The 27,619-nt window shown below is 44.7% G+C and overlaps 2 protein-coding genes across 5 annotated transcripts in view; one reads left to right on the top strand and one right to left on the bottom strand.

Annotated features, from left to right (window-relative positions):
* pigk (phosphatidylinositol glycan anchor biosynthesis, class K) overlaps window positions 1–27,619 on the top strand; it is a 53,890-nt gene that overhangs the window by 12,334 nt on the left and 13,937 nt on the right. The window contains exon 11 of one of the 3 annotated variants that reach the window (XM_086128796.1): window positions 1,670–4,466. The exons of the other annotated variants lie outside the window; for them this stretch is intronic. Coding sequence (XP_085984922.1) covers window positions 1,670–1,786 — 117 coding nt within the window. The 3' untranslated portion in view covers window positions 1,787–4,466. Of the gene's footprint in view, window positions 1–1,669; window positions 4,467–27,619 lie in introns of those variants that run through there. 3 annotated transcript variants of the gene reach the window in all.
* Window positions 5,283–26,833, bottom strand: st6galnac5a (ST6 (alpha-N-acetyl-neuraminyl-2,3-beta-galactosyl-1,3)-N-acetylgalactosaminide alpha-2,6-sialyltransferase 5a). Of its 2 annotated transcripts, none has more exons than XM_086128804.1 (5): window positions 26,499–26,833; window positions 24,943–25,152; window positions 12,604–13,016; window positions 8,721–8,828; window positions 5,283–7,917 (listed from the first exon to the last, which is right to left on the bottom strand). In XM_086128804.1, the coding sequence occupies exons 1-5, from the start codon at window positions 26,517–26,519 to the stop codon at window positions 7,668–7,670; spliced, it is 1,002 nt and encodes a 333-aa protein (XP_085984930.1). In that variant the 5' UTR covers window positions 26,520–26,833; the 3' UTR covers window positions 5,283–7,667. The 2 variants fall into 2 exon arrangements, with proteins under 2 accessions (XP_085984930.1, XP_085984931.1); XM_086128805.1 differs by having other exon boundaries at window positions 26,505–26,832.

Genomic DNA, 27,619 nt, shown 5'->3' with positions numbered 1-27,619 from the left:
GTACATATCGGTCATTTTATTGGTCCCCCCCCCCCCCCCCCACCACATAAATTCAACTCTTTTCTCATCTTTAAACTGGCAAGCTGATGCTTGACCATGCCCTGAGGCCCCCCCCCACACAAACTAGAAGTCATTTGCATTCAGTGTCTGGAGAGAAGCCCCATTGATTCCTCTTGATTGAGCAATTAAATGTATTTTCAGTCCAACATAGGCGAGATTTACTGAGGCTATGTATCTTTTGACAGTGGTAATTGGTAGCATTGTCACGTAACTTGCTGTGAAGATGAGCTTATTGCATGTGTAAGCACTGAGATTTCTCCTTCCCTAACCAATAATTCCGCCCTCCCTTAATTGTCGCACGGTGTCGAGGACCGAGCGACTTGCTCTCTTTCGTCATGTTGTGAATCACGACTTGGAGCAATTTCGTTCTGTGATATCTTCCCAGTGAGACGTCAAAGTCAAGCTGACCGGAATTGTGACGATCGTGAGAATGTGATTGTTAGCTGAGGCAGGATAAACAGCCATTAGCGCTCAAGATGGCTACCTTCAGGTAGATCGACTCAATCAGCCACACAGAATCAAAAGAAGCAAGCTTATACATACGTCACGTTTAGAAAAAGTTGCCCAATCGACTTCATGGTTGTGACGAAACCCGAACTTTTGACGCTTTGTGTTTTACGAGCTGGTAAGATACGAAACGCATCATGACGGTCCCAAAGTTTATCGGTTTATAATTGTGATTTCTTGCGGTCTCTGTTGCATGGAGAGTTATAAATAAACCAAACTGCAACCACTTTGTTTGTTTGGCCCGGCTTTACACTAACGGAGCTATCGCACCGGTAATCGTTTTAAACGAACCGAATGAGACACGTGTAAACGAAGCCTCTGATAGCTTCAAAGTTAACTTTGCTGTCAGTCCTCTGCAAGTTGGTCTCCCAGCTGTCAGCCTGGCTTTACCTCCATTTGCAGTGTCGATGTTTACTGCTCCGCAAACGTTGCCGTCCTTCATTTCTCCCTCATTGAGCCAAACAGACACCGCACTTGGTTGTACCCAACCACGCACGGTGTTCTATCCCGAGTGCTTGTCTTGCCAAGTCTTGGAGTCTGTGGATGGTTGTGAGGGGGAGAGGGGGTGGGGGGTCCTCCACCTTCTGACTGGATAATGTCAGCTTGTGTGCAGAGGAACACCAGAAATCTCTTAAGTGCTTCCTGGCCGTGTATGTATAGCTTTGTCCCCCCATGTTTCTCTTTCTCCCAGTACTACTTTAAAAAAAAAAAAAAAAAAAAAAAAAAAGTATTTTATTTTTTTAAAAGACGTTAACTCATCGGGGTGCGGAATATTGCTGTCACATTAGCATATAAATGTGCTCCTTGTGATGCGCGTTTTAATACGAAGAGGAGATTTAAAAGTATAATCATACACAAAATGATGATGTGCCAGCGAACGGCACAAACATGAGACGAGGGAGGTGTACTGATGATGCGTGCGTGCGTGCGTGTGTGCGTGCGCGCGTGTGTATTTTCCTGCTTTTGCCTGCCTGCCTTTGTGAAGGACAGCGCAATCAGCGGTCGCCTCAACAGGAGAAATATGCTCACTATTACTAAACTGCGTTCTCCCTTCTCGTCCTCCTTCATTCCCGTGTCACCTCACCTCACCACCACTTTGTAGAAGCCCAAACAGAAAGACTGGCACCCTCCCGATGGCTTCATCCTTGGCCTCTGGACCCTCATCCTGCTTGTGTTTTTCAAAACGTATGGCATGAAGCACCTCAAACACATCTTCTGAGACGGCCGCCGCGGAGAGGTCGGGAAGCCTTTCGGAAAGCCGCATCGAAAAGGGAAACTTGAAAAATGGAGGGCAACACAACTGTGTGAGCGCAGTTGTTTGTTTTTACACGGAGATGTTTGTCAATGTTTTTGTTTTTTTCTATTTAAACTGGAAGTTTTAAGTTATGAGGATGGTTTGCATGCAAACGCGCTTCTTTGCACAATTTAGGTTGGATGTACCTTGCAGGTCTCATGGCCGGTTTCTTATTACTAACAGCATTCATGTGTGTTTTCACATAAACGAATCCCCGGATAGGAGAGGGACTCGAGCCTGATGAAAAGCGCTAAACATGACCAACCCTCCCGAAAATGTTAATAATTGCTTCTATTAATAGTTTAAATTGTAACTGAACCCACAAACGATGCTCCCCAAACTGTAATATCATTTTGAAACTCCGTTTACAACAGCAGCCTTAAATTGAATGAAACCAAAGATTAAGCAATTTTTTTTTGTTGTTTTTAAGGCCCAAGCCTTAAAAACAAAACCAAAAAAATGCTAAAATATATACGTTTTCTTAAAAACAACTGGCAGTTTTTTCAGAAAGACTGTACAACACGGTTTGTCGACATTCTGGATTTTGTCATGGAGAAAATGTGGTAAGCTGTACATCGATGAGGCGTTAAGACTTCACATTAGTCTCCAGCCCCTTCGCCAATCAGAATGCAGAACACACTGCACGGGAAAAATAAAATTCCGATGTTGGAAGACTTTGCTCACTCAGCTAATGCATGAAAGTTTGACCAAAAGTCCTGAGTGTAATGTACCCTACCATTTCGGAATCAGACTTTGGCTTGATCGGCCATTTTGCCCATTTTCGAGACTTTATCCGATTGGCTCCAAATTTGAACCACCTATACGAGCTAAACAGACGTCGCCAGATTTGCGATATCGTTTTAGTGCGGCGATGGAATCGGAAGATTTGAAAGTGAAAACGCTTGGGAGTAAAAATGGGAATTGTGTGACTTGGACCGTGTAGCGTATACTCCAGCCTAAGTGTGCGTTGAAGCCAGTCCTTGAATAAGAATTTAATCACTTTTAGCGGATGTTCTGCTCAGCATATTTTGTCTATTTTTGTGTCCAAACTGCTGGGCCTGCCAGAGATTAAAACGAGGGATAGGGGACATCTGATTGGTGGCGACTGGTGCTGCTGAGAGATGACTTTGTTACATCTCTGCTGTCAGCGCGCATTACACCCCCTGACCGTCATATCGTGGATAACAATCCCACATAATACCGTCTCCAACTTTCTATTCACCAAATTGCCCTCCCGGTGGAAACATCCATTAGCTTCCCGTCTGCGCGGCGCCCTTGACTGACGGCTGTTTCTGTGGCCGTTCGCAGTCCGCCGATAAGTTGAGCGATAAGCCAGTAAGCCTCGGTGGCTGTCCCGAACGGATCCTCTGATATAATGGGCCTTCTTTTTCCATTTCTCGGTCCCCCTTTCTTTCCTGGCGTGACACTACATCACCGCCTCATTGCCGAGAGGACTGATTGATGTTTAACGCGCACAGGCGCCTCCCCTCTCCAAAACCAGACAGCTGCTGCATCAGCCACCCGGGTGCCTTTCCTCTTATACATTATTAATACCATGCTCATCTCTTCCTTCCTTTTCTGTCCCTTTTTATTTCCTGCCTTACAATTCCCACAGCTCCTTTCCCGTTTTTTGGTGGAGCGAAACATGTTGTACTCCCTCATGTTGGCAAGATGCCGGTGCCCTGATTATAGATGAATCAAAAGAACAAATTTGTCTCCCAACTGCTCACAACTGACAGTATTGAGCTTCCCTAATTACGAGGGGATACGCCTTTTACTGCTACAAGTGCCTCCTTTGAAGGTGATAAGATGGTGTACGATTTTTTTGGCCATCTTGGCTCAACAAAACTTTTGTTGGAACTCCGAACTTGTGCCACTTGTGCGACTACATCCGAGCTACAAGTTGTATGGCAGGACTGGCGTCACAAAAGATTTCACATTCAAACTACAAGTTTTCCCCCTGGAGTCTTGACACACTTTCCCAAACAATGTCAATCATTTCCAGCGATTCAAAGTGTATAGGATTGACATCTTCCTTTATAACGTTTGCAGGTCCATCATAAGAGATGTATCAGTGGGGCGTTTACTAAAATGAAACAAGCATATTGTTGTCCAACAAAAATCCCACGCCTAGCAGAAATACAAATTCTTAAAACAAAAATATTTTTGTGGCTAGAATGATTATAAAAAGTTCCAACATTGGGAGATAACGGTTTCTCTTCGATTCCCAAAACGTCCCACTTTTTCATACATTTTGAAAATCAGATTTTCCTCAATACTAAAAAGTCAACATTTGGCGATATCTGCGTAAAAGTCACTTACCGTCTTTTCCGCATTATAAGGTGCTTCGGAGTATAAGGTGCACCTTCAATTAATGGCCTATTTTCATATACTGTTAGGGTGCACCGCATTATTAGCGAATAGAATAGAAGCTACAATATTAAAAATTCACATGGAGCTACTTGCTTTTCATAATTGGAAAGGTGTGCTTTTCGTTGGACAGCAACATAATATTATTATATTAAGACTTGACTACTGATTTTTGTCTATTTTGTATCTCGGTGAAGGATCTTCATAAATAATAAAAATAAATGTTAAAAATGAATTTTTTTTTGTTGTCTGTCACTTGGCCGGTTGCCTGAGCAAATCCATCAACACGTGCAAGTAATTATCATTTCAATTTGGCAGGTGCGGCAACAAGCTTGTTGTGAAAACATCACCGCTGAGTCCTGTCAAAAAGTTTTATCTAAGGTAGCAGAGAATTTAATAGCTTATTGATTTTGCGCCGGAATGGTGAATAGATTTTGGCAGACAAGGTCAACCTCACTTGGGCGAACGTACCCCCTCCCACATCCCCCCACTTCTTCCTCTTTTTTCCTTCCCCGCCCGTATAACGGAACATTTCTTATGCCAAGAAGAACTTTTATTGATGTCTTTTCAAAATAAGTTGGCACAAAAAATGAGCTGGCAAAGAATTTTGCATGAATTAGTGGTTGAAATGATACTCATCTTAAAAATAGATTTTCATGTCTGCTTTCTACGGGATGTCCGATCAAATATACCTTAGAGTGACTTAAAAAAGGGTTAGCTAATATTTTTTTCTGGATCGCATGTCAAAGTAATGATCGATGAAGCAATATATATATATATATATAATGGGGTTTTTTTCCTCACGTGCGGTGGTCTCTTCAATTAGAATTACGCGCAAGAACCTGAAGTAGTGTAATCGATACATTATATTCAGTACCTTGGTGCTGCTACTTTTAAAGGTCAAAATCCCATCCAAAAAACAGTGTTCGTGAGTTTGAGCATAAAATATCTATCGATGTATATTCTATCTCTAATTGAATATGGGTTGAAATAGATTTCCAATTTCTTTGGAATTGGTTTTCGTGTGGCCTAAGCAAAAAAATACAAACACTGACTTAAAATCCATTTTAATTGATGAAAAAGCAGGACCGAAAAATATTTGACATATATTTCTCAGTATGTGGAAGAAAAAATGAAATTATGGAAGAAGCGGTGATTTGGTAAAATACCAAATGTTTACATTTGTCATCGTAAGTGCTTTGAATGAAAAGAAAAAAAAATGGCAGTTCGAAACTCGCAAGCCATATAGGCAGCATCGGACTAAAGTCACATGACTAATCAGCATGACAAAGTCATATTATATTTATATATATATTATTCATATTCTTTATATTCTTTATATACAGTATATAAAATGACGCACAACACCTCTGAGTTTGACGTTATGTTTTAAACATTTTTATCCATTTTGCTGACACTGAATTTTCCCAGAATAAATACAGAGAAAGAACATTGACAAAGGGGAAAAAAAAACCCAAACCCATTCCCAGTTGAACGTTAATTGGGACAAACCTAAAATAATCCAAACGTGTGATCCACGCGCCGCTCGTCACGCAGCCCTTGCGAGCAACATGGATCTTTTTATACAAGAGCACAAAGGACCTCCTTCGGCTGTGTCCTCGTCTGAGACCGTGGCTCCTCTCATGACTCACTGCACAAAGATGAGGCCCAAATCAATGGGGGCTCGACACAAAGATGCATCGTTAGAAAACCTTTTCTCGCTGTTTTCAACCCCACTGACACCTGATTCTCGGAGAAGTGGCGGTGAAAAGCGTCTTCAATATGCAGCGAGATAAAAGTGCACTTCAGCAAGCGATTGCCATGTCACGTCCTCGTCCAAGAAAAGTCTGCCGCGGCAAACGCGGTGGCCGCTCCATCTTCATCGTCCTCTTGTCTGCTGTGACACGGCAGTGTTTGCGTGACTTGTAGCGGCATCCATCACACGATTAGCCGGAGACGGTGCTCATTCTTAGGCAGCCGCCGTACAAAGAAATAACAGTAAAATTTCAAGTAAAAAATAGAGACATTGAATGGCAAAATACCCACGCAAACATAAAAGCAATTAAAGCTGCAAGCAGCGATAAAGGGGTCCGTCCTCCTACACCGTTTCTCATGGGAAATTCTCAGAACGATTCATGGTGTTCAATGGCGGAGGCGAAACAAAAGCTTTCCAATGTAGCATCGCCAGTCTTGTCTCGGATGGCACGTTCCAACTGGGGCTCATGTGAATTCGGAGATTAGTTTTTAATATATTTCAATGTGCAGCTAGCCAGATCGCTTTGCTTTCACTGGGACAGTTCATCTTCCCTTCAGGTTTCCACTGTTGTGGCTGCTTTAGAGTGCCTTATTGTTGGCCGTGCGCGCACTCGTGGCATATGGCGTAATTTTAACTTGACAGCCAGCATCTGGACCAGGGCTTCGGGCTACTGTGGCCGCTTTCGAGCGCCTCGTTGTCAGCTGCGAGTGAGCGCACATCACAAAGACAAGATGGAAGAGAGATGTGGTAGGGGCAGGAAGGGGCGGGGGAGAGGTTGTTGAGTCTTGTCATGATGGCCAACGTGTGGACAAGGAATTCACACTGGTGGGCCAATTTAGAGCGCCTCGTTATCGTGATGGGGAAAATGTGAGCGGTTTGATAGATTCCAGCCACCGAAGGCTTTAAGTGGCTGTATCTTCACAGCGCAACCTATTTTTGTGCAAGCATAAGAAAGATACTAGTCGGGAGCTCGCTTTGCTGCTATCTGGTGGCATCTTGATGGTGTGAGTTGAGGAGCTTCATTTAGACAAAAGTGGACCTTTCCCACCATCTTATGGCGTCATTCGTCAATTAGTGCCATAAAAACCTTATTCGGGAGGGGGGGTGTCCAGATTTGTTGTCCATGGTGCTAGCCGCCTTGTAAATGTAATAAGATTTCATGGTAAAAAAATCGACCTGCGCGCTGACTCTGGATCGAAGTTTAAATGAAGTTTGTCGATAGCGATCACATTGGGGTGGTTTCGAAAGTGCTAAATGCAAATGTAGTCAAAAATGCAACATGTCTGGCAAGTAAGCAGAAACATGTTGGGTCTGAATGTGCCCTGATAAAAAAGAAACCTCATTACAGCCGCCCTCCTCCATCTTTGAAAAACATCAAAAGTTTAACTTTATATTGAACTTGCTATCAGTGCCTACACTGCCGACACACACATACACACAGAATGATTGACATTGCTGCTAGCTCTCCCGAGTGAGCATGAGACGATGATGCTGGCTCCATATATTACTTCACCTTCGCAGCGTGAAAAAAAAAAAAACGTGGGCTTGCGACTTTGAACGCTTTTCGTGTGCCGCTTTTGGCAGCAGCCATGAAATGTTTTTCCCAACAAGTGTAAATCAGGATCAACGTCGTCTCGTGTTGATACTCCTCGCATTCTCTGGGAAGGGTATGCCATCCAATCACGTTTGGCATCCCTTGGTTACTCCTCCGTTCACGGTGCGGTTCGCCGGCAGAGGGGCGGGGCTCCAGTCGGGCTGGTAGAAATGGATGTCAAACGTCCGTGCCCAGTCGGCGAAGACCCGCTTCTCCGTGATGAAGCGGTGATGGCTGCCCCGTCGGCCGCGCTCGTGCGATATGTACATGGCGCACTCGTCGGGTCCCCGCGGCTCGTAGTAGTGGTAGGGCACCGATGGGTGCTCGGGATCCCTGCTGTGGAAACACGTCAAAGAATGTCTGAAGCAGCAAATTCGGAGACTTATAATTGTGCTGTATCGCGGGTCATTGTTCCCACTCTGTGTGGTCAAGGAAAGACGGTCGCCAACGCCTTCATTTTTTTTGAATGCCTCGAGAACTGTAAAAAGCACGAATGCCAAAGTTGGCACACCAGAAGGAACAACGCAATGAATTGGATTGTAGCATTAAATCTTGATGCGCATACAGTTTCATTCTTCACATTCTATTTAATTGTCATTAGTCTGTTTACAAACAATGATATTGAGTGCTATTTTTCCGAATTAAATACATATTAAAATCGGGGTTAAACTTGAACGGATTCATAGCATTTTCATTCATTTCAATGGGGACCGATGATTTGAAATCCGATCTTTATGCGATACATCGCACGTTCCCCCGATATCGCTGCTGGCATTTCTGCAATGGACAAGTAGAGATGCTCTGTGATGTTATGTGGCTACGGTGGTTGAATATTACAGGAGGTTAAGAGTGCACATACTGTACTTTGATTTTTAGTTTTTTTTGGGGGCTGCTGGAGGGTGACATGTAATGGATTCCTTAGCAAATTTCATGGCGCTAAAACGATACCACCTTTTTTGGGGGGGGGCCCTTAATCCTTAGTCCTTCATTTTACTCGAGCAAATCCTTTTCAGAGATACCCTGTTCACGTTAATCTGTCACTAATACCTCAGATATTGCTGAATTATGAACGATGCTGCTTTCGTAGGAACGCCGAACATAATGCGCACATTCTGGATGCACCTCGAGCACTCTCTCACCTGCAAAAGTCGGGCGAGACCATGCCGTACACATTGATCCTATCGCACAGCTCCAGGGCGATGGTCATCGTGAACCAGCCGGTGCTCAGCCACGAGTTGGATATCCTCCTGCGACACAGGGGGAGGGCGACGGTTTGATGAATGGAAACATGTTTGATTTTTGCATGTGATTATGTGAGGACTCGTCTCAATCTGGACCTTGATCGTTCACGCTGCTCCGCGGTGTCATTAAAATACGCGGCTGCGCCGCCGTGCATCGAGCAATACAAATGAAGCCTGTCAAATCGTGGAAGCCTTCATCAGGAAAGGTGGCCTTGCACGCACTCGGCGCAAGGACAGAGCGCACAATGACGGATGACCAGACAGACGATTTTGCACTACCCTAAAATGGGCTTTCAATTTTTTGGAGCAAAAGAAAGAAATAAGTGTCTTGAAAAGACCTTCAGAGCCTTAAAAGGGCGCTGCCAAATGATCAGATGTCAGATTTGCTGTGGATTTTTTAGGGTTTAACATTCATAAACACCGCACCCATATGGATAAAAAAAAATTGAAAAACTTGCATCGCTAAAAATGCTAAATAAAACAGAACAGTTCGGCTTTCTGTGAAAGCTTGAAATGAAAAGGAAAAATGTAGCACAAAAGACCCGATTTTATTTTCCTGACAGTAAAGCTTAGGTTAGGTGAAGTGAAGACCAAGTTGTTTTTGAGGCTTATGAAAACAGCGATCTGAATTGTTCCGAGGTGTGAGCGTGAGCGCGAATGGTAGTTCGTCTGTGTGTGCCCTGCGATTGGCCGGCAACCGGTTCAGGCTGTCCCCCGCCTACTACTTGTGGGGATCAAGCGGATCGGAAAATAGATGGATGAAGACCAAACTCAATTTGTCTACAAAAGCACTGAAGATAGTATGAAGTGGAAAAAAAAAAGGGTTTGATTTATTGAACCCTAAATTGTCTGTTTAGGAAGACGTGTGCCATGTTTGGTTCATGCCAACTTGTCTACTCTGTTTAGCAAAACTTACAGTACACGAGGTTCACTGAAGATTAAAATGTCTTTGAGGCTTGTGAAAACAACTTCCAGATTACGTTTATTGAGGGCACTAATATGTCTCTGGAATTTTACAGAAACACTTTTTGGTCTTTGACGCCTTCTGACAACTGCTACCTTGTTAGTTTCATTCACGGCTAAATTATCATCTGTGTTTACAAACAGAAAAGCTGTCAGCCAGTGTCAGGGTGAGCCGCAGTGCTGATGCATTCGTTTTTTTTGTTTTTGCTTCTCGTCTTTCATCTTCTCGAGGCAACGTCCTCTCGAGGAACCCGCGCGTGCTTATCGTTGCCGTGTTTACAGGCGTGACGAAGAATAACACCGAAGCAAATGTCGCGAGCCGCCAGTGGGCAAACACAAATATTTATCCCCTCCATCTGATGTTTGCCGGCTACTTTCTCGCCGCAATCCAACAATTTAACGAGCTCTTTTGATTTTGTGTTAATTTTGCCGCACGTGTTTGAACTTTGAACGAGCTTCCTGCACTTGTTTTTTTAATGTGCAAATCTACATAAAATGCGATGACGGTTCCTTGGTGAGTTTTGAGGAAATCAAAATAGAAACTCCAGAAGTCACAGATCCTGCTCCTATTTTAATTCGGAAGAGGACAAAATATAAATATGATGGAGTTGATCCCGACACGTCAAATGTCGATCCGTTTATGCTAGCGGTGGTGCAAAATAGTGATACCCGAGATACCGTTTACTGCCAGCGTCCAGTCGAGATACCCAAGTGGTAAATATCGGTCGCCTCAAAATATTGATATGATACGGTAGCATCATGCAAGCGTCAAATGTCAAATATCAATCATCATTAACTAGGAGTGGGACAATACTGTCGAAATATTGCTTTGTAATGTCTTATTTTACAGTCAAGTCTCGATACGCAGCCGTCTTTCGAAGCAGTTGTATGCCAAAAATACCATTTTGGCAAAATATGTCATATTTCAGAGTTCATAGTCCATTTCTCAATGTACATATAAAAGACCCACTTTTTGCAAACAACAAAATAACCTGCATAGAACTTTCCATTCAAGGAAACCGCAAAACTGCTGAACATTAAGCGCAAGAACTCATTTTGTGCATTTTTTTTGTCTTCACCAAAATCAACTCACACAAAATGTTTTATATTAGCCACGAGTATTCACTCAATTATCACCTTCCAACCCCCCACCATTTTATTTTATTTTTTCAACTTTTCTAGGATTAATCAAGGGGCCACTCAACTGCGGGTCACCAGTTGCCCACCCCTGTCGAAATTAATGACCGATGAGCAAAAACGAGATGAATTTTGCTCTAAAAAGACACTTGATCAGCCTCTTGAACTCACACTGAGAGGCATCTGTTCGCTCCTCTGCTGCTGTTATCAAAATAGGCGGATGTCGAAACACTCCTTCCGCTGTGTTAATTATCTTGACGCCGTAACGGCAGAAAAAAAAAAGTCAAATCTTTATCGTGGAAGCATACAAACAGGCACGCAGGTTTGTTGATTGCACAAAATGTTGCCCGGAGAGTCTCCTTGCGTTTTTCTTTTTTAAGTAACCTGGCATGCGCAACAACGAGTTAACACCCCTCCACTCTTCACAATCATTAATTCCTCATGTCGCTGCGGCGGTAAAACGGGAAATGAGAACAGCAGCCATTTAATCACGGCAAACATTTGCCGTGATTCAAGTCGCCGGGGCGGGATAAATGTCCGAGCTGCTCACCCCGGACTCCCCCGCACAAGGCAATTTCTTCGGCGGCGTCCGTCTTCACCGAAGTGGCGTTCAATTTGCTCCGACACGCCGAACAGAAGCTCAGGCGCGGAGGATGAAAATAATTGATTTTGCTTTTATTCACCGTTAGCCCTCAGCTTGTTTTTCTAGTCTTATGAAACTTCTTCCTGGAAGCCATTATACGGAAGATTGTTTCCTTGAACAGGTAAAACGGAGAGGCGCAACTCAACAACAAGGGCACAGAGTAGAATAAATACCTTAGTCAAGGCTTTTTGCTCCGTTAAATGGAACTTGGCCAAATGGTTTAGAATCCCAACCTTCACGAGAACAGCACCCACAGAATGGAGTTCTTTGGGGGCCTTGCATTCTTCTCAATATTGTTTTCAATGTTGACAAAAACAGGCATACGCAGCACATCGGAATTCACAGAGGAGACATTTTTTTCCCAAGCTATAAAAATGTTTTGGGGGTCACTGAAGAATAAATTGTCCGTGTCCTAAAACTTGCACACTTGGTTCATTTAAGCATCAGAATTGTTTAGTGTTGACAAAACACTGAAGATAAAAATCCATCCATCCATTGTCCGATCCGCTTTATCCTCACAAGACTCGCGGGGGTGCTGGAGCCTCTCCCAGCCGTTTTTGGGCAGTAGGCGGGGGACAACCTGAACCGGTTGCCAGCCAATTGCAGGGCACACACAGACGAACTACCATCCGCGTTCACCCTCACACCTAGGGACAATTTGGAGTGTTCAATTAGCCTGCCATGGATGTTTTTGGAATGTGGGAGGAAAGCGGAGTACCCGGAGAAAACCCACGCGGGCCCAGGGAGAACATGCAAACTCCACACAGGGCAAGGCCGGAGCCGGGACCAAACCCGGGAACCACTGGCTCACCGGGCCGCCCGGAAGATAAAAAAGATCCTAGCTTTTCATGGATGACTACAATATCCAAAGGATTCCATCAAAAACTGAATTAGCCTTGCTGTTCATGACAACGCAACCACTCGAGGTTTATTGAAGACTAAACTCTCAGTAATACTTGAGCCAAAAAGTCAAGTTGGTCAAAGGCCGTCTGTTGCTCCGTCATCAAAAGATTTTCGGCGGTGCGTCTTAGCCGTTACCTGTCCTTGCCAGTTTCCCTCTTGAAGAGGTCGTCAAACTGCAACATCTTCTGCCAGGAGATGATGTAGACTTTGAGCGCGGGCAGCACCTGACTCATGAGTCGCAGGTTGTTGTAGACCAGGCCCTTGCCGTCACGCCGCATGTAGCTGCTGGGCCCCCAGAAGATAAAAACGGCGTCCTGGCTGGCGTTGAGCAGCTGATTGCGACTCCTGAGCACGCGCTGCATGCTGGAGTGAGCGATGACGCGCAGGGATGTGCGGCGGCCCACGTCGGAGGCGTAGCCCCCCGCGGCGGGCGCATCGTTCATGCGGATGACGCACTCGGCCCGGTCGATCTCTTCGCCCCGCCCGCCCCCGATCAGGTGGCCCGAGCTGGTCACCAGGGCGCACGTCCGGCAGTGCATTTTGAGAGGCTGGTCAAAGGAGGAATAAGCTGTTAAAATACAGCAGCCGCGCTAATTCAGTAGGCAGACTAATATAGCCATGCAGACATCAATATAGAATCGTGCTTTGACTACGACTGGGTCTCCGTAAAGTCTGGTCGCGGACATACAACTTCAAAATGAATACAACGTATTATTCAAACAACGTCTTGAATATGATTCCCATCGTTTGGAATGCAAATGTTGATGTGTTTCGCCAAATTCAAGATGGGCTCAGCAGTGCTACGCGAATATGGAGCAAAGTAAGTGCTGTCTCATCTGTAGGGTATTAATTGTGCCCCCCCCCCCTCCATTGTCATGCACGGATGATCTTTTTTTTGGGGGGGGGTGGACTGGGACGGAAGCACTTTAACTCATTCAGCACCAGCCAATTCTAGACCAAGTCTGAAAAGACGTTTAAAAACGTCTTTGGGAGTGAATGAGTTGAAAAGGACAAGGACAGTGGACGATTATTACGTGTATAAGGATGGGGGGGACGATTACGGAAGGCTACTACCCAGGTTGTGGATGGAGGACGGATTGGCAAAATAATGTGTCCATTTCTGTTTCAAAGCTCACATCCGTGGGTGGTGGCGGGGGGGGGGGGTCTCATCTCATTTATATCTATTTATAGCAGCACCATTGCTTAACAGTAGCACGGAATTGGTGTCCCACTTGACGTGTGTCATTGACTGCAATATTTCAGCGGCACAAAATAATGTGAAATATACAACACAACTGTAGGCTAGAACCCGAGACGAGTCCGTCTAGCTACGCGACATGCTTGATGCGCTTTTCTCTCTTTCACAGCGCTGCAAGTCAGTGAGATGCACGGCGGAAAACTCTTCATGATGCCAATAGAGTGACATTTATTTACATTGTGTTTTTAGCCATTACAAACACAGGCGAGAACGATCATAGCCGAGTGGTGAACGCTGATCATCCGATTCATGATCGGAGGCTAGTGAACAGAAGAATGCGGAAAGTCGGGATTAAAAAAAAAAACAAAAAAACGTAACGGGGGCTATATGGAAGCAACGGGAGCCATTTGGTGCTTGATGAAACGTGGCGCTAATGAGGTCCTGGCGGTCTTTGCCACCTTAGGGCAGCCCCCCCCGCACCTGGCACCAGCGTAGCTTAGCTGCAGCGGAGGTAGGCTGGAAATTCTATTTGTACCCAGGGGCCACTAAATGCCTCTCAGAGCTCCTCGTGTCTCCAGAAGCATCGCCTCGCTGGCCACCAATCGCTCTCTTCGGGGAGGTTATTACTGAGAAACAAGACGCTCCATCTCACCTGCAGTCGTTTGACTCATTCCAGGCGGACCGTCCTGACAACGAGATTGATTTGACTTCTTCCAGATGGCGTGGCCTAAATCCTGGAGTTTTATGACTTCTTCCAATTGGGGCGTCCTAACATCTGGGGTGATTTGGAGTCTGATTTATTCCAGGCGGAGCGTCAGAACAACTGAATTCATTTGACTTTTAGAAGAAAAAACCCCCCCAACTAGAGTCACTTGATTCATTGCAGGCGTTGTTTTACTTAATCCAAGAGGTGAATGCTTACGGCTTATTCCAGGTGGAACGTCCGTACAGCTGGAGACATTTGATTCATTTCAGCTCAGAGCGTCTGAACAAGTGGCGTTACTTGACGTATTCTAAGCGTTAGTGTCCCCACGACTGTAGTCATGTGATTATTCCAGGAGGATCATCCTCAAACTATTTTTTTATTGATTCCAAGCAAAGAATCGTAACGACTGAAGTCACGTGATTTATTTCAGCTGGACAGTCCCAACATCTGGATTAATCAAGTCAAGTCAACTTTATTGTCAAATGTGTTACATGTGCAACGTACAGCACAGATGAAATGACATTGCTCAGAAGAGAGAGGAGCCGCTGCGGGTGCCCGCTCTGCCATCAAAAGAACAGTTAACATAAAATGACAAAATAATTAATCAATAATTAATCCTCAAAAAAAACAAAAATATATTTTTTTTCATTCCCGGCGGAGAGTCCTAACAAATTGATTTTTTTTTTTGTTGATCTTTTGGTTGATTGACTTTGTTTCAGAGTGAACAGCTGAAATCCTGTTTTTTAATCCAAGAGGAGGGCCCGTAGTTGCTTTGATTTATTCCAGGCGGGCCGCCCTAATAACCGCAATCTCATGACTTATTCAGAATGAGAAACCGAATAAGTGGAGTCATGTGGTCGCCGACGCTGTCGTGGAACACTCGCCTCACTTGTGTACGGGCGGCATCGGATCGGTTTACCGCCCTGCGACGGTGTGGATGTGGGTGCAAGTGGTCGTTCCGTCTCCTTATGTGCCCTGCGCTTGACTGGCGACCAGTTGAGGGTGTGGTCCGCCTTCCGCCCGAAGTCAGCTGGAATAGGTGCCAGCTCGCCCATGCGATGATCTCGTTCAGTTGTTGAAATGAAAATGGGTGGATTGAGTCACGTGACTTATTCCAGGTAGTCGAGTATTGACAGCTTGGATTTATTTAACTCGCTCTTAGTGGTGAGGCATAACAACGGACGTTATGTGACCTATGCCACGTTGTGACTCCTCACACCCGCAGCTGTGCGTCCTATTCCCAGCAAAGCATCCACTGTGTGGCCGAGGCTAAACAAAACCTTCCCGTCTTGCTAATAAATCAGCAGCAATCCACATTGTTCACGTCTCCGGCTCGCATGAATCATTGATGCGCTTGAAATTGCTCGTTTTGTATTTCCCCGAGCGCCGGGAGCACAACAACCTTCCCTGTCTGGTTGATTAGACGGACGCGGTTATGATCGCCGTCGGGCTATTTTGTCTCATTGGAGGAACGCATCGAGAGAGGCATGAAAACAGGCATGGCGGCGAATGAAACGGTTGCAGGAACATTTCATTTAATTGTGTTTTTTTTCTTCGTCTTTTTGATTGCATGGAACAGCCGCACCGCTTTTGCTTGGGACATAATACGGATACAGCAAATGGTCTCTTGTGATGGATTAGTTTATTTGCGAGCCAAATAGCTTCTTTTTCATATATGCAAGCGCTACAAGAACCAAACTCTCTCAATTCGATCTGAACTGCAGTGAATTGTGTTGCGTCGGAGGAGCATTATGCACGTATCGGAATTGGAGTGACTCGACTTTCTGTATGATTGCACACCCAAAGTCCCCCCCCCACCCCCCCAAAAAAATGGTGCCACGATTATCTGCACCAACCGCACAACCGTCGTGGGATTGTATTGCACCACTGATCATTTTATGTCTGCTCGATGACTCTGCACATTGTCGCGCAGCTGTCGTTGGGTGTTACTACCGCACAACGTTACCCTTACATGACGGAAAGGCCTTGGATACTTATATGTCGTGTCTTTGTTTATCGTCGTTGATTGTTATTGGTATAGGTCATGAAACAGAGGTAGAAAAGGCCCACGACTGTAACGCACATGATCGCCAGGTTGTTTTCCCCGATTGGCTTCGCGCTCTCGCCGCTCACAGGGCCGAAGCCGCTCACGCGTAACACAGCCGATAATTGCTCCTTTCCCGACGTCCAGATCCGTCCCTGGAGGACTGCGAGTGGGCCATTACGCCTGATGGATGCCATGCCCCCTCAGAGCAGAGAAATAGCATTCCGGTGTTGTTATTGATTATTTGGCGGGGGGTGGCGAGGAGCAAGATGGGGGACGGGGGTGGGGAGTGGGGGGGGGCATGGTTTGAGGGAGCCAGTGAAGGCCAGCTCACGAGCACACCGGGTGGTGAAGAATTGGCCGATGCTACAAGATGGCAATCACGCCACACCGCAGGGCGTCGTCTGGTGCAACAAAATTGCCATTTTTCTTGTTTCGAGGGTTCAAAGTGAGGCAGAGAACCAGAATAACTTTAATAATTTTTCACCAGCCTTCTGTTGGATGGGGGACGTACAGTATTTCCGTGGTATGGTACCCTACAACTGCCTTGAAAGAGTATTAATATCCCTTGAGGGTTTTTTTTCATGACACAAAGTGGCACACGACAGTTAAGTGTAATGGAAATGATCCACGGGTTTAAAGATGTGAAAAACGTGGTGTTCTGCGTTACTTTGTGCGGGTCCGTCACCTAAACTCTCAACAAAATATCGTCTCACAGGGCTTCACAAGCCCACAGTTGAGAAATATTTGACATCCCCTGATCTTAACCCTATAGGAGGGCAACGACAAAAAATAAATACATAATAAAATAATAAAATAAAATAATAAAAAATCTATATTGAAGGGGCCGCAGAAGGGGTATGAATACTTTCTCAAGGCACTGTAGAAGTCGATTGGAGTACAGCAAATGCTTAGGTACAACTTCAGGATGTCGTCAGGTGATTAAAAACCTCAAGTTTTGATGTCTACATACACAAATGAGGCAGAGAACCAAAATAACTCCTCTAAACCTTCAAAGTGAGGCAAAGCGCGCCCAGAGCGTATTTCCGAAGGCCCCCTACATCATCCCAACACCCTTCCAGCTACGCGGGCCACTGAGCATGCACTTTTTTTTTTAAAGGCATGTAAAATTAATAATGGTTTAAAGGACATACATTTTACATGTCAACGTATTTCTTTAAACAATAAATGATTGTGGTCATTTCACAACATAGGAATGAATGTGGCCCTCTCTAGTGGTTGTGTAACTCATCAACGCCCAGAAAACTTTCACTTCTGCAGGACATTATCCGATGCAATTTATTCTTTTTTTTTTGTGGTTTCCATTCTTAAGAGTAAGCAAAAGTGTCAAGATAAGTTAGAAAGGGATCCAAGATACCTCACACAAAGCGATAAGCGCGAGCCAAAGGCAGCAAGGAGTGGAGAAGCTGCGGCAGCACCAATTATAGTCGACTCAAACGTCAGCCTCTCAAGCCCGGGCATCAAACGTGCGTTCATTGTGCTGCGGGGCGAGCTCGGCGAAGGGAGTGATGGGGAGAGCTCATTTGGAGCTGCCCGCGGACGTTTCAGGCGGTCGCAAGCGTAATAGTGGCTCGGCTGACAGGTAATGAAGGTGAGGTGCGGAGCGAGGAGGCGGGAAGTGCAAAAACAAGCGTGGTTCGCATCTCCTTTTGAAGACGTGTGGCGTCGTTCGTCATAAAGTCGAGAGAGATGAGACGAGCTCCTCGTTGAGAGTGTGACGAAGCTTCTTTGCGTGCGATGGCGTGGATGTTATCAATAAAGATCCGAATGGAGATTTAATTCGCCTCTTTGTGTGCGACATTCTGACCAAAACAAGGGGGGACAGACGGCGGCGTTATGTAACATCAGTCTGATGGCACACAGCAAGAACACGGATGAGCATTGTCACACCACAAATGAAAGCGTCACGCCAAGAAGGCTGACGAGTGGAAATCCATGCCTCCAAGCTTTTTCTGCTTTTCTTTTGAATGCTAATGTGATGGCGGTGACTTCCCGTTACTTCCTGCTCGCCAAAGGTGCTCGTCGCATGCGAGTCGGGATTCAAGATTATTGAATATAATATTATTCATTTTCAGTTTATTGTCATGTTATGTACTAAAACGTACAATGTCGATTGCACCGAAATGCAACATCTTCCCAACCAGCTATCTGAAAAAGCAATTCTGTCCGCTGTTGTGAAAGCGCTATATAAATCTGCATGTATTGTATTGTATTGTTGTAGCTAACAGTAAGAGACCATGAGAGTGAGTCGGAAATCGGAATGCCCAATATTTTAAAACAAAATGCAATTTCAACCACCGGTACCTGAATGTTTGTAAGCAGGGATACCTTTCAAGATTTTGTTTTCCTGAAGTAGATATTAACATTGAGAGACAAGTTGTTATCTTGACACCATGTGGACAATTCCCCCACCTCATCCCTTTAAGTGTCCTTGTTGTCTGTAATGAGTGTGATTACAGTAGTATCATCTGCAAATTTGAGAATACTTTTGCTATGGTGCTTTGCCGCAAAATCATATCGATATAAATTAAAAAGTAATGGGCTAAGACAGCAACCTTGTGGGACACCAGTCTTCAAAACAGTGGTAGATGTCTGCTCTCTTCTTGTCAGAAAGTCATACAGCCACATACAGATGGAATTGCAGAGGCCTTCAACTTAGACACAGGTCTAGATGGAATAATTGCGTTGAAGGCGGTGCGAGGATCAATAAACAACATTTTGAAAAATGCGTTCTTACTGAGGATGTTCTAGAACAGTCTGCAGAGCGAAAGAGACAGTATCATCCACAGAACTGTTAGACCACGGGGGCCCAACTGCAGTCCTTGAGGGGCTTCATTTTCACCAGTGCACTGTCATCACTCAGCATGCACCTCTGCCCACCTCGCGGGCACCCGCACTCTGCCCACGAGGCAGGACAGCGCGCCATTAAACCTTAAAACTTCTCCTCAACAAAGCACAATGCGGTGAACTTTCTCCTTGTCTCGCAGCCAACGCCTCCCCACTGGCCTGTGAGTTTCAATTAGTGTACTTTGTTTGGATTCTGGCACAGAGAAAGTGAGCAGACAATGGAGTTGCACCGCGTTGCAACATGCTGTGTCCCCCCTCCGCCCCCTTGCTATAATTGGCTCCCTTTCAGGCCGACGGCCTCCGGTGCACAGTTGTAACCTCCATGCAGCCGGGAGAGGAGACAGCTTTCACCACACACACAGGCAACGCAGCAGCGGTTGCTTGGAATACAAAAGACGGTGCTGTTCAGCGGGGGGGTTCAAAAGATCTTTTTCTGCTTTCACACCTATTTTTGTGTTGCTGTTGTTGTTGTTGTCGGGGAGCAGATGGGTAGTGACCAGGAAGTGGGGGTGCATGACAGATAGACAGAGAGGTGGACAGGGAAATGAAATGCCAGAAGAGGGGCTGGAAGGGAAATGAGAAGCAAGACCCTTTTTTTCTTGCTTCTCATTTTTCCTCCCTCCTTAAGGACCAAGAAGTAGTGTGTGTCAGAGAAGAAGATGTTGAAAAAGTAGGACAAGGGTAGCTGAGGGGATTCGGTGAGGTCCTTTGATGACAGGACCTTACTTTCCTATCATCTACCACCTCTCATATAGAAACTATAAGATATCAACTAACAGCCACCAGCAATCATCGAAAATGAGCAACTATCATCTCCCAAGTGTCGTTACATATCAGCTGTCATCTATCAACTACCATTAACTCGGTCTGCCATTCTGTGTCTATGCAGCGAAGCGACTTCACAAAAAGGTAATTAAGCGCCATCTATCATATACAGCTACATAAACTTTTCTAGATCCAAATTATTTTATTGTGTGCAACCACTTGATGTAGTAATATTGAGTAAATTCCACACACCATATCTCTTCAGTGTGTTTCATACTGAAGTGTGGAGATAAAGCACAAAATTGTTTTTCCAAAAAATTGTTTTTCCATTTCAGTTTTTCAGGGTTTGTTTTTAGGAAGGCATGGCTAGAACGACACCACATGACACACTTTGGAATCGGGCATGGGTCCCCTCTGCCCCCACATAAGAACAGGCATGTTCATTCACATCTCGTACGACCCGACGCAGTTGGGACATGCAGTTTTAGCTATCTAGCTATTCCTCCAACCCAATCTCCCCAGGATGCCAACATTTACAGAAGAGCTTGTGTCGTTATTTAAGTTCCCAAGTATTATGGTGTATTTTGTGTTAATCAGACTACCGTAAAATTTTGGAACACAAAACATTGTGGGTCTGTAACTCGCAAGAAGTATGTGTGCAAAATGGCTGTCCTGTAGTGTGAGCCACAAGCTAAATGTTGTGTGCCACCATTAAATATAATGAACTGTTAACGTTCCCTGAAGTGTCTCTGGGATGACACATCACCAAGTGAGGGTGTGAAGCCATTGACTCGCTATCTGCTAGCTGTCCTTCAGCCCAAGATGAGCTCCGGTTAGCTTGCTAGGTGGTGGTTAGCGTTTCTCATCACGGCACGGAAAGCCCCACGACTTAGTTGGATATATTCCAAACATCGTAGACTCTCGGTGGATATATTTTTGTTGGTCTAATATGTTGACAAAAGGAAGATGCTAGATGTGGTGTTGAACGTGGTGTGGTGTGGAGAGCGGAAAGATATGTTTGATTTTTCACGATTTCTGAGTGTCATTTTTTTGTACTTTTGTTTGACGTTTGTTTGACAGTGGATATTTTGTGAAACCAAGCTCTGGCAGAGCATGCTTTGAATAGATTGAATTGGCCATGTGTTATTTTCCCTGTTTGGTTTTATGTATTAAAAGTGACGGTTGACGTGTGAGGTTAACATAAGCGGGCAACTAGTGAGGCAGACGATCATGAAGTTCACACATGCTGATTCGTGTCTGCCACTTCAGGTCAAGCCGAGCCAGCGGCCGGGTAATTATTGATGCTCGCCTGTCACGTGCGTTGTTATTCTTGTTGCCTAGCAAGAAGCGCTAATTGGCCCCGTGGGACTTCATTCCTCTGGATTTGTGACGCTCATCTCCAGCATTCTTGCGCCAGATTGGGAACGGCCTGTTTGCCCTCGCCGACATCACATTTTGAATGCTCGCAGACGCCCGCCTGATGTTGTCCCCTTGTGCGCGCAACACCCGCACACGAGCATGATGCTTCTTTTGCGACGCGTTTTGTGTCTCGTTTACTGCGTGGGAGTGGATGTGATGGAAAGTGCGGAAGCGCAGAACAATGAGTAAAATGGGCTATTCGACTATCATCAATCAACTGTCACCCACCAACTATCAATTATTATCTCGCAACTATCATCTATCATAACTATCAGCTGCCAACTGCCACTTACATTGAAGAATTCATTGCAATCAACTGCCATGTTTTTCAACTATCACCTATCGCTTATCATCGATCAATTATAAGCAGCGATGATCCGTCAACCATAGCCCATCACCCATCATCTTCCTCCGCTTTAAGCTAGCAGCTAACAGCTATTGACTATCAGCTGCCATCAACTGTCAGCGACCAGTTCCCAGCAATCGGCTATCATCAATTTGTTATCAACTATCAACTGCCACCTATCGCAAACTGGCCGCATACATTGGTCTTCATAATAAAACATTTACTTGCTGCCAATAGAAGTCTCGCAATAGCGTAGCATTTAACTGAAACTACCAACGGCTAATGACCAGCGCAGAGAAGCCCACTCCATTCACCTTTAAAGACTGAGTAGTTTTACTTAATTTTATTTTGAATTAACCGTGGTTAACTTCTTTTGTACGTGGTGATGAATTTTTAAAATGTTGCCGGTCGATTTAATAAAGTTTTAATGATCGTGACGGAGCCCGTAATAGATTATATCACTTTGCGTGATTGAAACTGACTGTTTTAATCATGTCACAGTGCATAAATGTCAAAACGGGGTAGCTCTGCAGCATTATTAATGAAATGCTTGCAGGAGGCGACAAGTTGAATCCCTGCTGGCAACATTGGAAAAGATACAGCAGAAGTACTCTTCCAACTTTTCAATTAATTTCATTTTTTTCGTTGGACTGCCAAACAATACATTATATTTCATTAAAAAAAGGAAGAAAAAAAGACGAACCCGCCGAGCGACTATTGCTCATCATGGCACAAAAAAAAAAAAAGTAAATAAACCATTCTGTATGTTTGGCTCACAGTTTTGGGTTCAGATCTCAGCTACGGTACGGTACGTTCACCGGGTGCTTTCATGGGTTTTTTTTCCTCCTTTGTCTTTTCAGGGATGGCTTCTTGAGCCTTTTTTGTTTGTTTGTACATCTACTCCTGCTAACGTTCATGTTGTTAAGGGAAACCGGCTTCCTCAAACTGTCTAGTTTATGTGGTTGAAAGCAACCGGACAAGAGGTCAGTTTGTCTCGAAATGGCCAAAGGTGAGAGTGAAATCGCCACGAGACTTTGACACACAAGAGGCCCGGAATTACCATTCTGCTCACTCCCTGGCGTTATGGTACAAATGTATGACTTTACTCGTGATTCCTTAACCGCGGGGTGTGAGATTACTCCCGTCAAGGGAACGCTTATCAAGATGCTCCTGCCATCATCTTCCGTAATTGCTTCCCGTAGGCCTTGACGCCAGGGGCACGCGCCGCCTTCAAGTTGCAAGCAGATCCCGCTGGAAGCGAAACATTTTCGTGCCTTTCATGACTTCTCGGAGCTAAAGATGGTCCGTCGCTTTGAGTTTGATGTTTTCTAAATGGCAGACAGACAGCCGCGCGTATGTAATTGGGGAGCTCCCCCCAGTCTCGCTCTCCAGCTGGCTGATGGCACGACTGTGCCCTCAAAAAGACGGGAGAAGAATGGTTTAGTGAAATATTAAACATCTCGTGCAGCTGCCACCCGAGCGCTGGTGAGAGCGACTCCTTGTCGGGTCTGGGGGCGCAAACGGCGTCATTCCTCCCTTGGAGCGACAACGTAGAAGCCACCGGTAAATTGTCCCGAAATGTCAGCCGTCGCGTCGCCATTTCTTTTCCTCCAAGCAAGAAGTTTGCCTAATTAGCGACAGTTGCTGATTACCTCCCTCTGGGTTAAAAAAAAAAGACTTGTACCTACTCCATAATGCATCGTATAGAACAGGGGTTAGAAACGAGGGCCGCGTCCGTCCGTTTTTTAAAATTTTTTATATAGTGGCATCTTGAGACACACGTTCAATTCATTGCGTGACCATACTCGTAATTTAAATCACTTGTATCTCAAATCATCTTGCGTCAGTGAAATGCGTGCGTTTATCTGTTCCGGCCTCCCCCCCCCAAAAAAACAACTAAATTCATTGTAATGTGTTTCTTTTTAATGACAATTGCAGCAGCATCAGTGGTAAATTCCGTTAGCCCATCTATGGCATTTTGCTTGACACGTTAACATTAAGCGAGCTGACTTTCATCATTACATGGTTTCACTCAACATTTTGGTGTTTAAAAAGTACAATACGATGTTTTCATTCTTTTTTTTATGACAAAGAAACCGCTTGAAGCGAGCACACCTTGCGTCTTATTTGGAGAACTGCGCAAATGGGAAGTATTTTCATTCCTTCCAAGTGAGCATATAGGATTTTTTTTCATTCCTTCCATCGTCCTCACATGGTGCCAATCATGTCCGACAACATCTCTCAAGCTCGTTTGCACCTCCGATGCCCAACCCCTCCCCGCCATTTCTCACTCCTGCATGATTGCAGGATATCAGTCTGGCAGATTCCGGCATCAAGACAAGTACTTCCTGTGAGATTTAACACTCCATCTTCAGATTGTCTGCCCTTTTCCATTTGCGCCGATCCTTTGTCATGTCCCACTTGTCCCTACCTTTTTCCCCCACTCTGCCTTTACCGGGTTATTTACTTTTATTTTTTTCTTCCTTCTCATTCCCAACTTTAATTTTCTTTGCCTTATCAGAGCCGAGTGCTGCTGCACAGCCGGCGTCGAATAAATTGTACTCCCTTCTGACCTCAATCACATTTGTTGCATTAAAAGAAAAAAAAAAGTGCTTTCTGAAAAATGATAATTTACCGATGATGCACAAAACGCTCTATTATGGAAAATATGGTGCAGTTGTTTCGCCATTCCAACGCATGTGACAAAGGACTCGCCCGCTTGTTTTTTGAGGGATGCAATCGGGAAAATTATTTAATAACGGAAGCAGTTATTTAAAAAAAAAAAGCTGGTGTCTACTGTGCCTGTTAATTTTTTTAGGTTGATTTTGATTGGACGATCGTATCTGCTTTCCACCGCCAGCATTTACATGCAGTTCTAAACATTTGCCTTTCAGCCTCTCGGAATGCAGCGTGTCACGATCATTTAACGGCTCACATTGATTTATTTTTTTTTTTTGGGCTCCTGGCTAGAATCAAGATGGCGGCGCGAGTGGCGTCGGGTTTCAATTAGAGCGTACGGGGATGTAATTGTAGCCTCACTAGTAATGAGTAATGCCAGGCGGGCGGTGAATTGTGATAAATGACCCACGCGCAGATAGATAGTTTGCAGCGGCTCAGCGGCCCTTTACCTTGTGGTCCACGATGCCGCTGTAGCCCTGGAGCGCCGGGGGATGAGGCCGGGCCGGGCCGAAGGAGGCGCCGGTGGGCCCCGGCGGCTGCTCTTGCCGCCGCGTTCGCGTGTCGTTAGCGTCCCGAACGGAGCCGTAAAAGCTGCCATTGTAGACCAGGAAGAGGCTGGCACACAGCAGCAGCACGACAAGCATGGCAACACCATGGCGCTGGGAAAAGACGTTGCGGGTTTTAGTCGGTTGTCGCCATCCGATGGAAAACAAATATTGCAAAATGTGGTCCGAAAATGAGTTGGGTTTGCATGTGCTGCGTCGAAAAGCTGGTTGATTTAAAATGCAGATGTGATCAAAAGCATCTATTTGTCATAGCCATCTAGTTGACATCAACATGGGTGGCTTTTGCTACTTCATTCAAGTTCCACAAATGAGGGCACAGAGAACATATTGTAAAGAAAACATTTTGACTGGACTCCCCTTTTAAAAACTTTACGCTCATCACATTTTGCAAAAATCTTATCATACCCATCTGGTTGATATCAAAGACAAAATTTATTTCTCATGCCCAGCTCATTGATCAAAATGCTGGATTTCTTCAATTCTACAGGATCAAATAATGTTTTATCGACAAAAATCAATCAATTTATCATACCCATCACTTAAAAAAAAAAACACCGGATTTAACCAATTCTACCTGACCATTCATCAACACCAGTTTTACATGATCAGAATAATCATGATGACGAAAAGAAATCCTTCTGCAGTACTTGATCAAAACTGCCTACTGAATTGTACATGATCAAAAAGATTCTCAATTTTTTTTTAAATCGCACCCACATCGCTTTACCCTAATTATTTATCGTGTTGTAAATTTCGGTTCTAACTCCAATCAATAACCACCTTGCTCAAATTAGTCGGATGCTACCTCCAAGTTAATGCCTACATCAAATACACGACTACTTTTTACCCTTTAGCAAAAATAAATAAATAAAATACCAGCGCTCGAAGGTATAATTCTCCTAGTCCTTGCACTCTAGGAGTTCACTCCCATTTAAATTCCATTGCTAACCTAATCAGCAGCACGTAAAAAAAAAAATCCCTCGGAAAGTCTCGTGCTACGAAGCGATCACACTCAAGGTGTGTTCAGGGGCGTCTCTGAAGGTCGGAATCGGGAATGTTTTAAAGTTATTTCGCTAGTCTGTAACACACACACACGCACACATACACGGTACTCTTACGTGGCAAACAGGTAGTTTCTAAAATCGATCTTTATGTTTTTTCTTTTTGCGCGAAAAAGGCACAATCTCTTCTCGCGCGTAAAATAATCAACCCAAAACACTTGGTGGGGTGGTGGTGGAGCACAATCAAAGCTTAGTTGCAGGGCACATCTGTTGGCTGCATTGTTGCGAACCTAATCTTTTGATCCGACAGTCAGTGAGCACAGCGATCTTATGCTGGCTGTTGGAGCGCACTTCGCTCAACGCAGCTGAGATTTGAGCGAGAGCGATATGCCTTTAAAAATGAACTGAAATGTAAGGAAAAAGATCATGCAAAACAACCTTTACCAGCGGTGTCTTCATCTTGTGGCGCTCTCAGGAGTCAAGCGGGCTCCGTGCGCCCGCGACCGACGCCTCTCATGCTCCGCACGCTCCGGGTTCCAGCTCTGCCCAGGACTGGCTGGGGAAGCGCTCCGGTTAGGCTCGGGGTTCATCCACGCAGCCCAGGCGACAGACAGAGCACAATCGGACCTCCGCTGGGTCCTAAAGCCTGCTCGACTTTTACATATGCCACTTCTTCTTTTCGACAGAAGTGGCATATACAGTGTGTGTGTGTGTGTGCGCGTGTGTGTGTGTATCATCCGGGTCCCTTGTGTCAGATCGTTGTGTTGCTGTCATCGTTTTTTCTTTGTTAATTTGTGTTTGGCGTTTCTGGATTTCGTTTTTCCAGCGTCACCCAAAAAGCATTTTTGTTAATATTTTCTTCAAAGTACAACTCCCTGCTTTCTTTTTTGGGCCACAAACCTCATATCCCATGACAATATAGTGCTTGTCTAGAGAAGAAAAAAAAATCACTTGGCATGCTCTCAGAACATGTTCCCATGTCTTTGCGAATGTTTTGAACTGAATTCCAAAAACTTGTGAACCACTTAGCACACGAAACACAGTAACCAAGTACTTCTCACCATTGCGGATGTAGAAGGTGCACTTATTGTTGTTGTTGTTTATTGAACATAAAACATATACAGTAATAATTTGACAGAAAATAAGGTAGATCAAATAGTAAAAAGAAAGAAATCAGTCTTCATTCAACACAGTTATGTTCAAGGGAGTAGGAAGAAGTAAAAAACTTATCTCGTCCTACCCCGTTATGTGATTATATCTAATAAATCATTTTTATATCAATCAGAAAAGAAAAAAAGTAAGAAGAAAGAAGTCTCCATTAAGGCTCATACTTTACCCTTAACCGTGATATTTTTACAACTTTTGGTTTGTATCGGGATTATATACTTCCACACCCTGACACTCTTGTGTCAATTTTCTCTTGTATTCATAATGGATATTTCAATACCTTTCTCTATTTATCAATTTAGTTCTGATTTATCATTATATTTAATGTTTAGAATTGATCATGGCGGCCCGGTAGTCCAGTGGTTAGCACGTCGGCTTCACAGTGCAGAGGT

This window comes from Hippocampus guttulatus, chromosome 14, assembly GCF_054856545.1.
Source record: "Hippocampus guttulatus isolate MCC_2025c chromosome 14, RoL_Hgut_1.0, whole genome shotgun sequence".
NCBI lineage: Eukaryota > Metazoa > Chordata > Actinopteri > Syngnathiformes > Syngnathidae > Hippocampus > Hippocampus guttulatus.
This window is presented reverse-complemented; position numbering and strand designations above follow the sequence as displayed.

Bases quoted from the DNA above. Each gene is read 5' to 3' on its own strand.
- st6galnac5a (XM_086128804.1), bottom strand. From the start codon at position 26,519: ATGAAGACACCGCTGGTAAAG. The intron at 13,017-24,942 runs GTAAAGGGCCGC...TCCTTTGACCAG, and splicing joins GCGGCATCGTGGACCACAAG to CCTCTCAAAATGCACTGCCG. The intron at 7,918-8,720 runs GTGAGAGAGTGC...GTGTTTCCACAG, and splicing joins GTCTCGCCCGACTTTTGCAG to CAGGGATCCCGAGCACCCAT.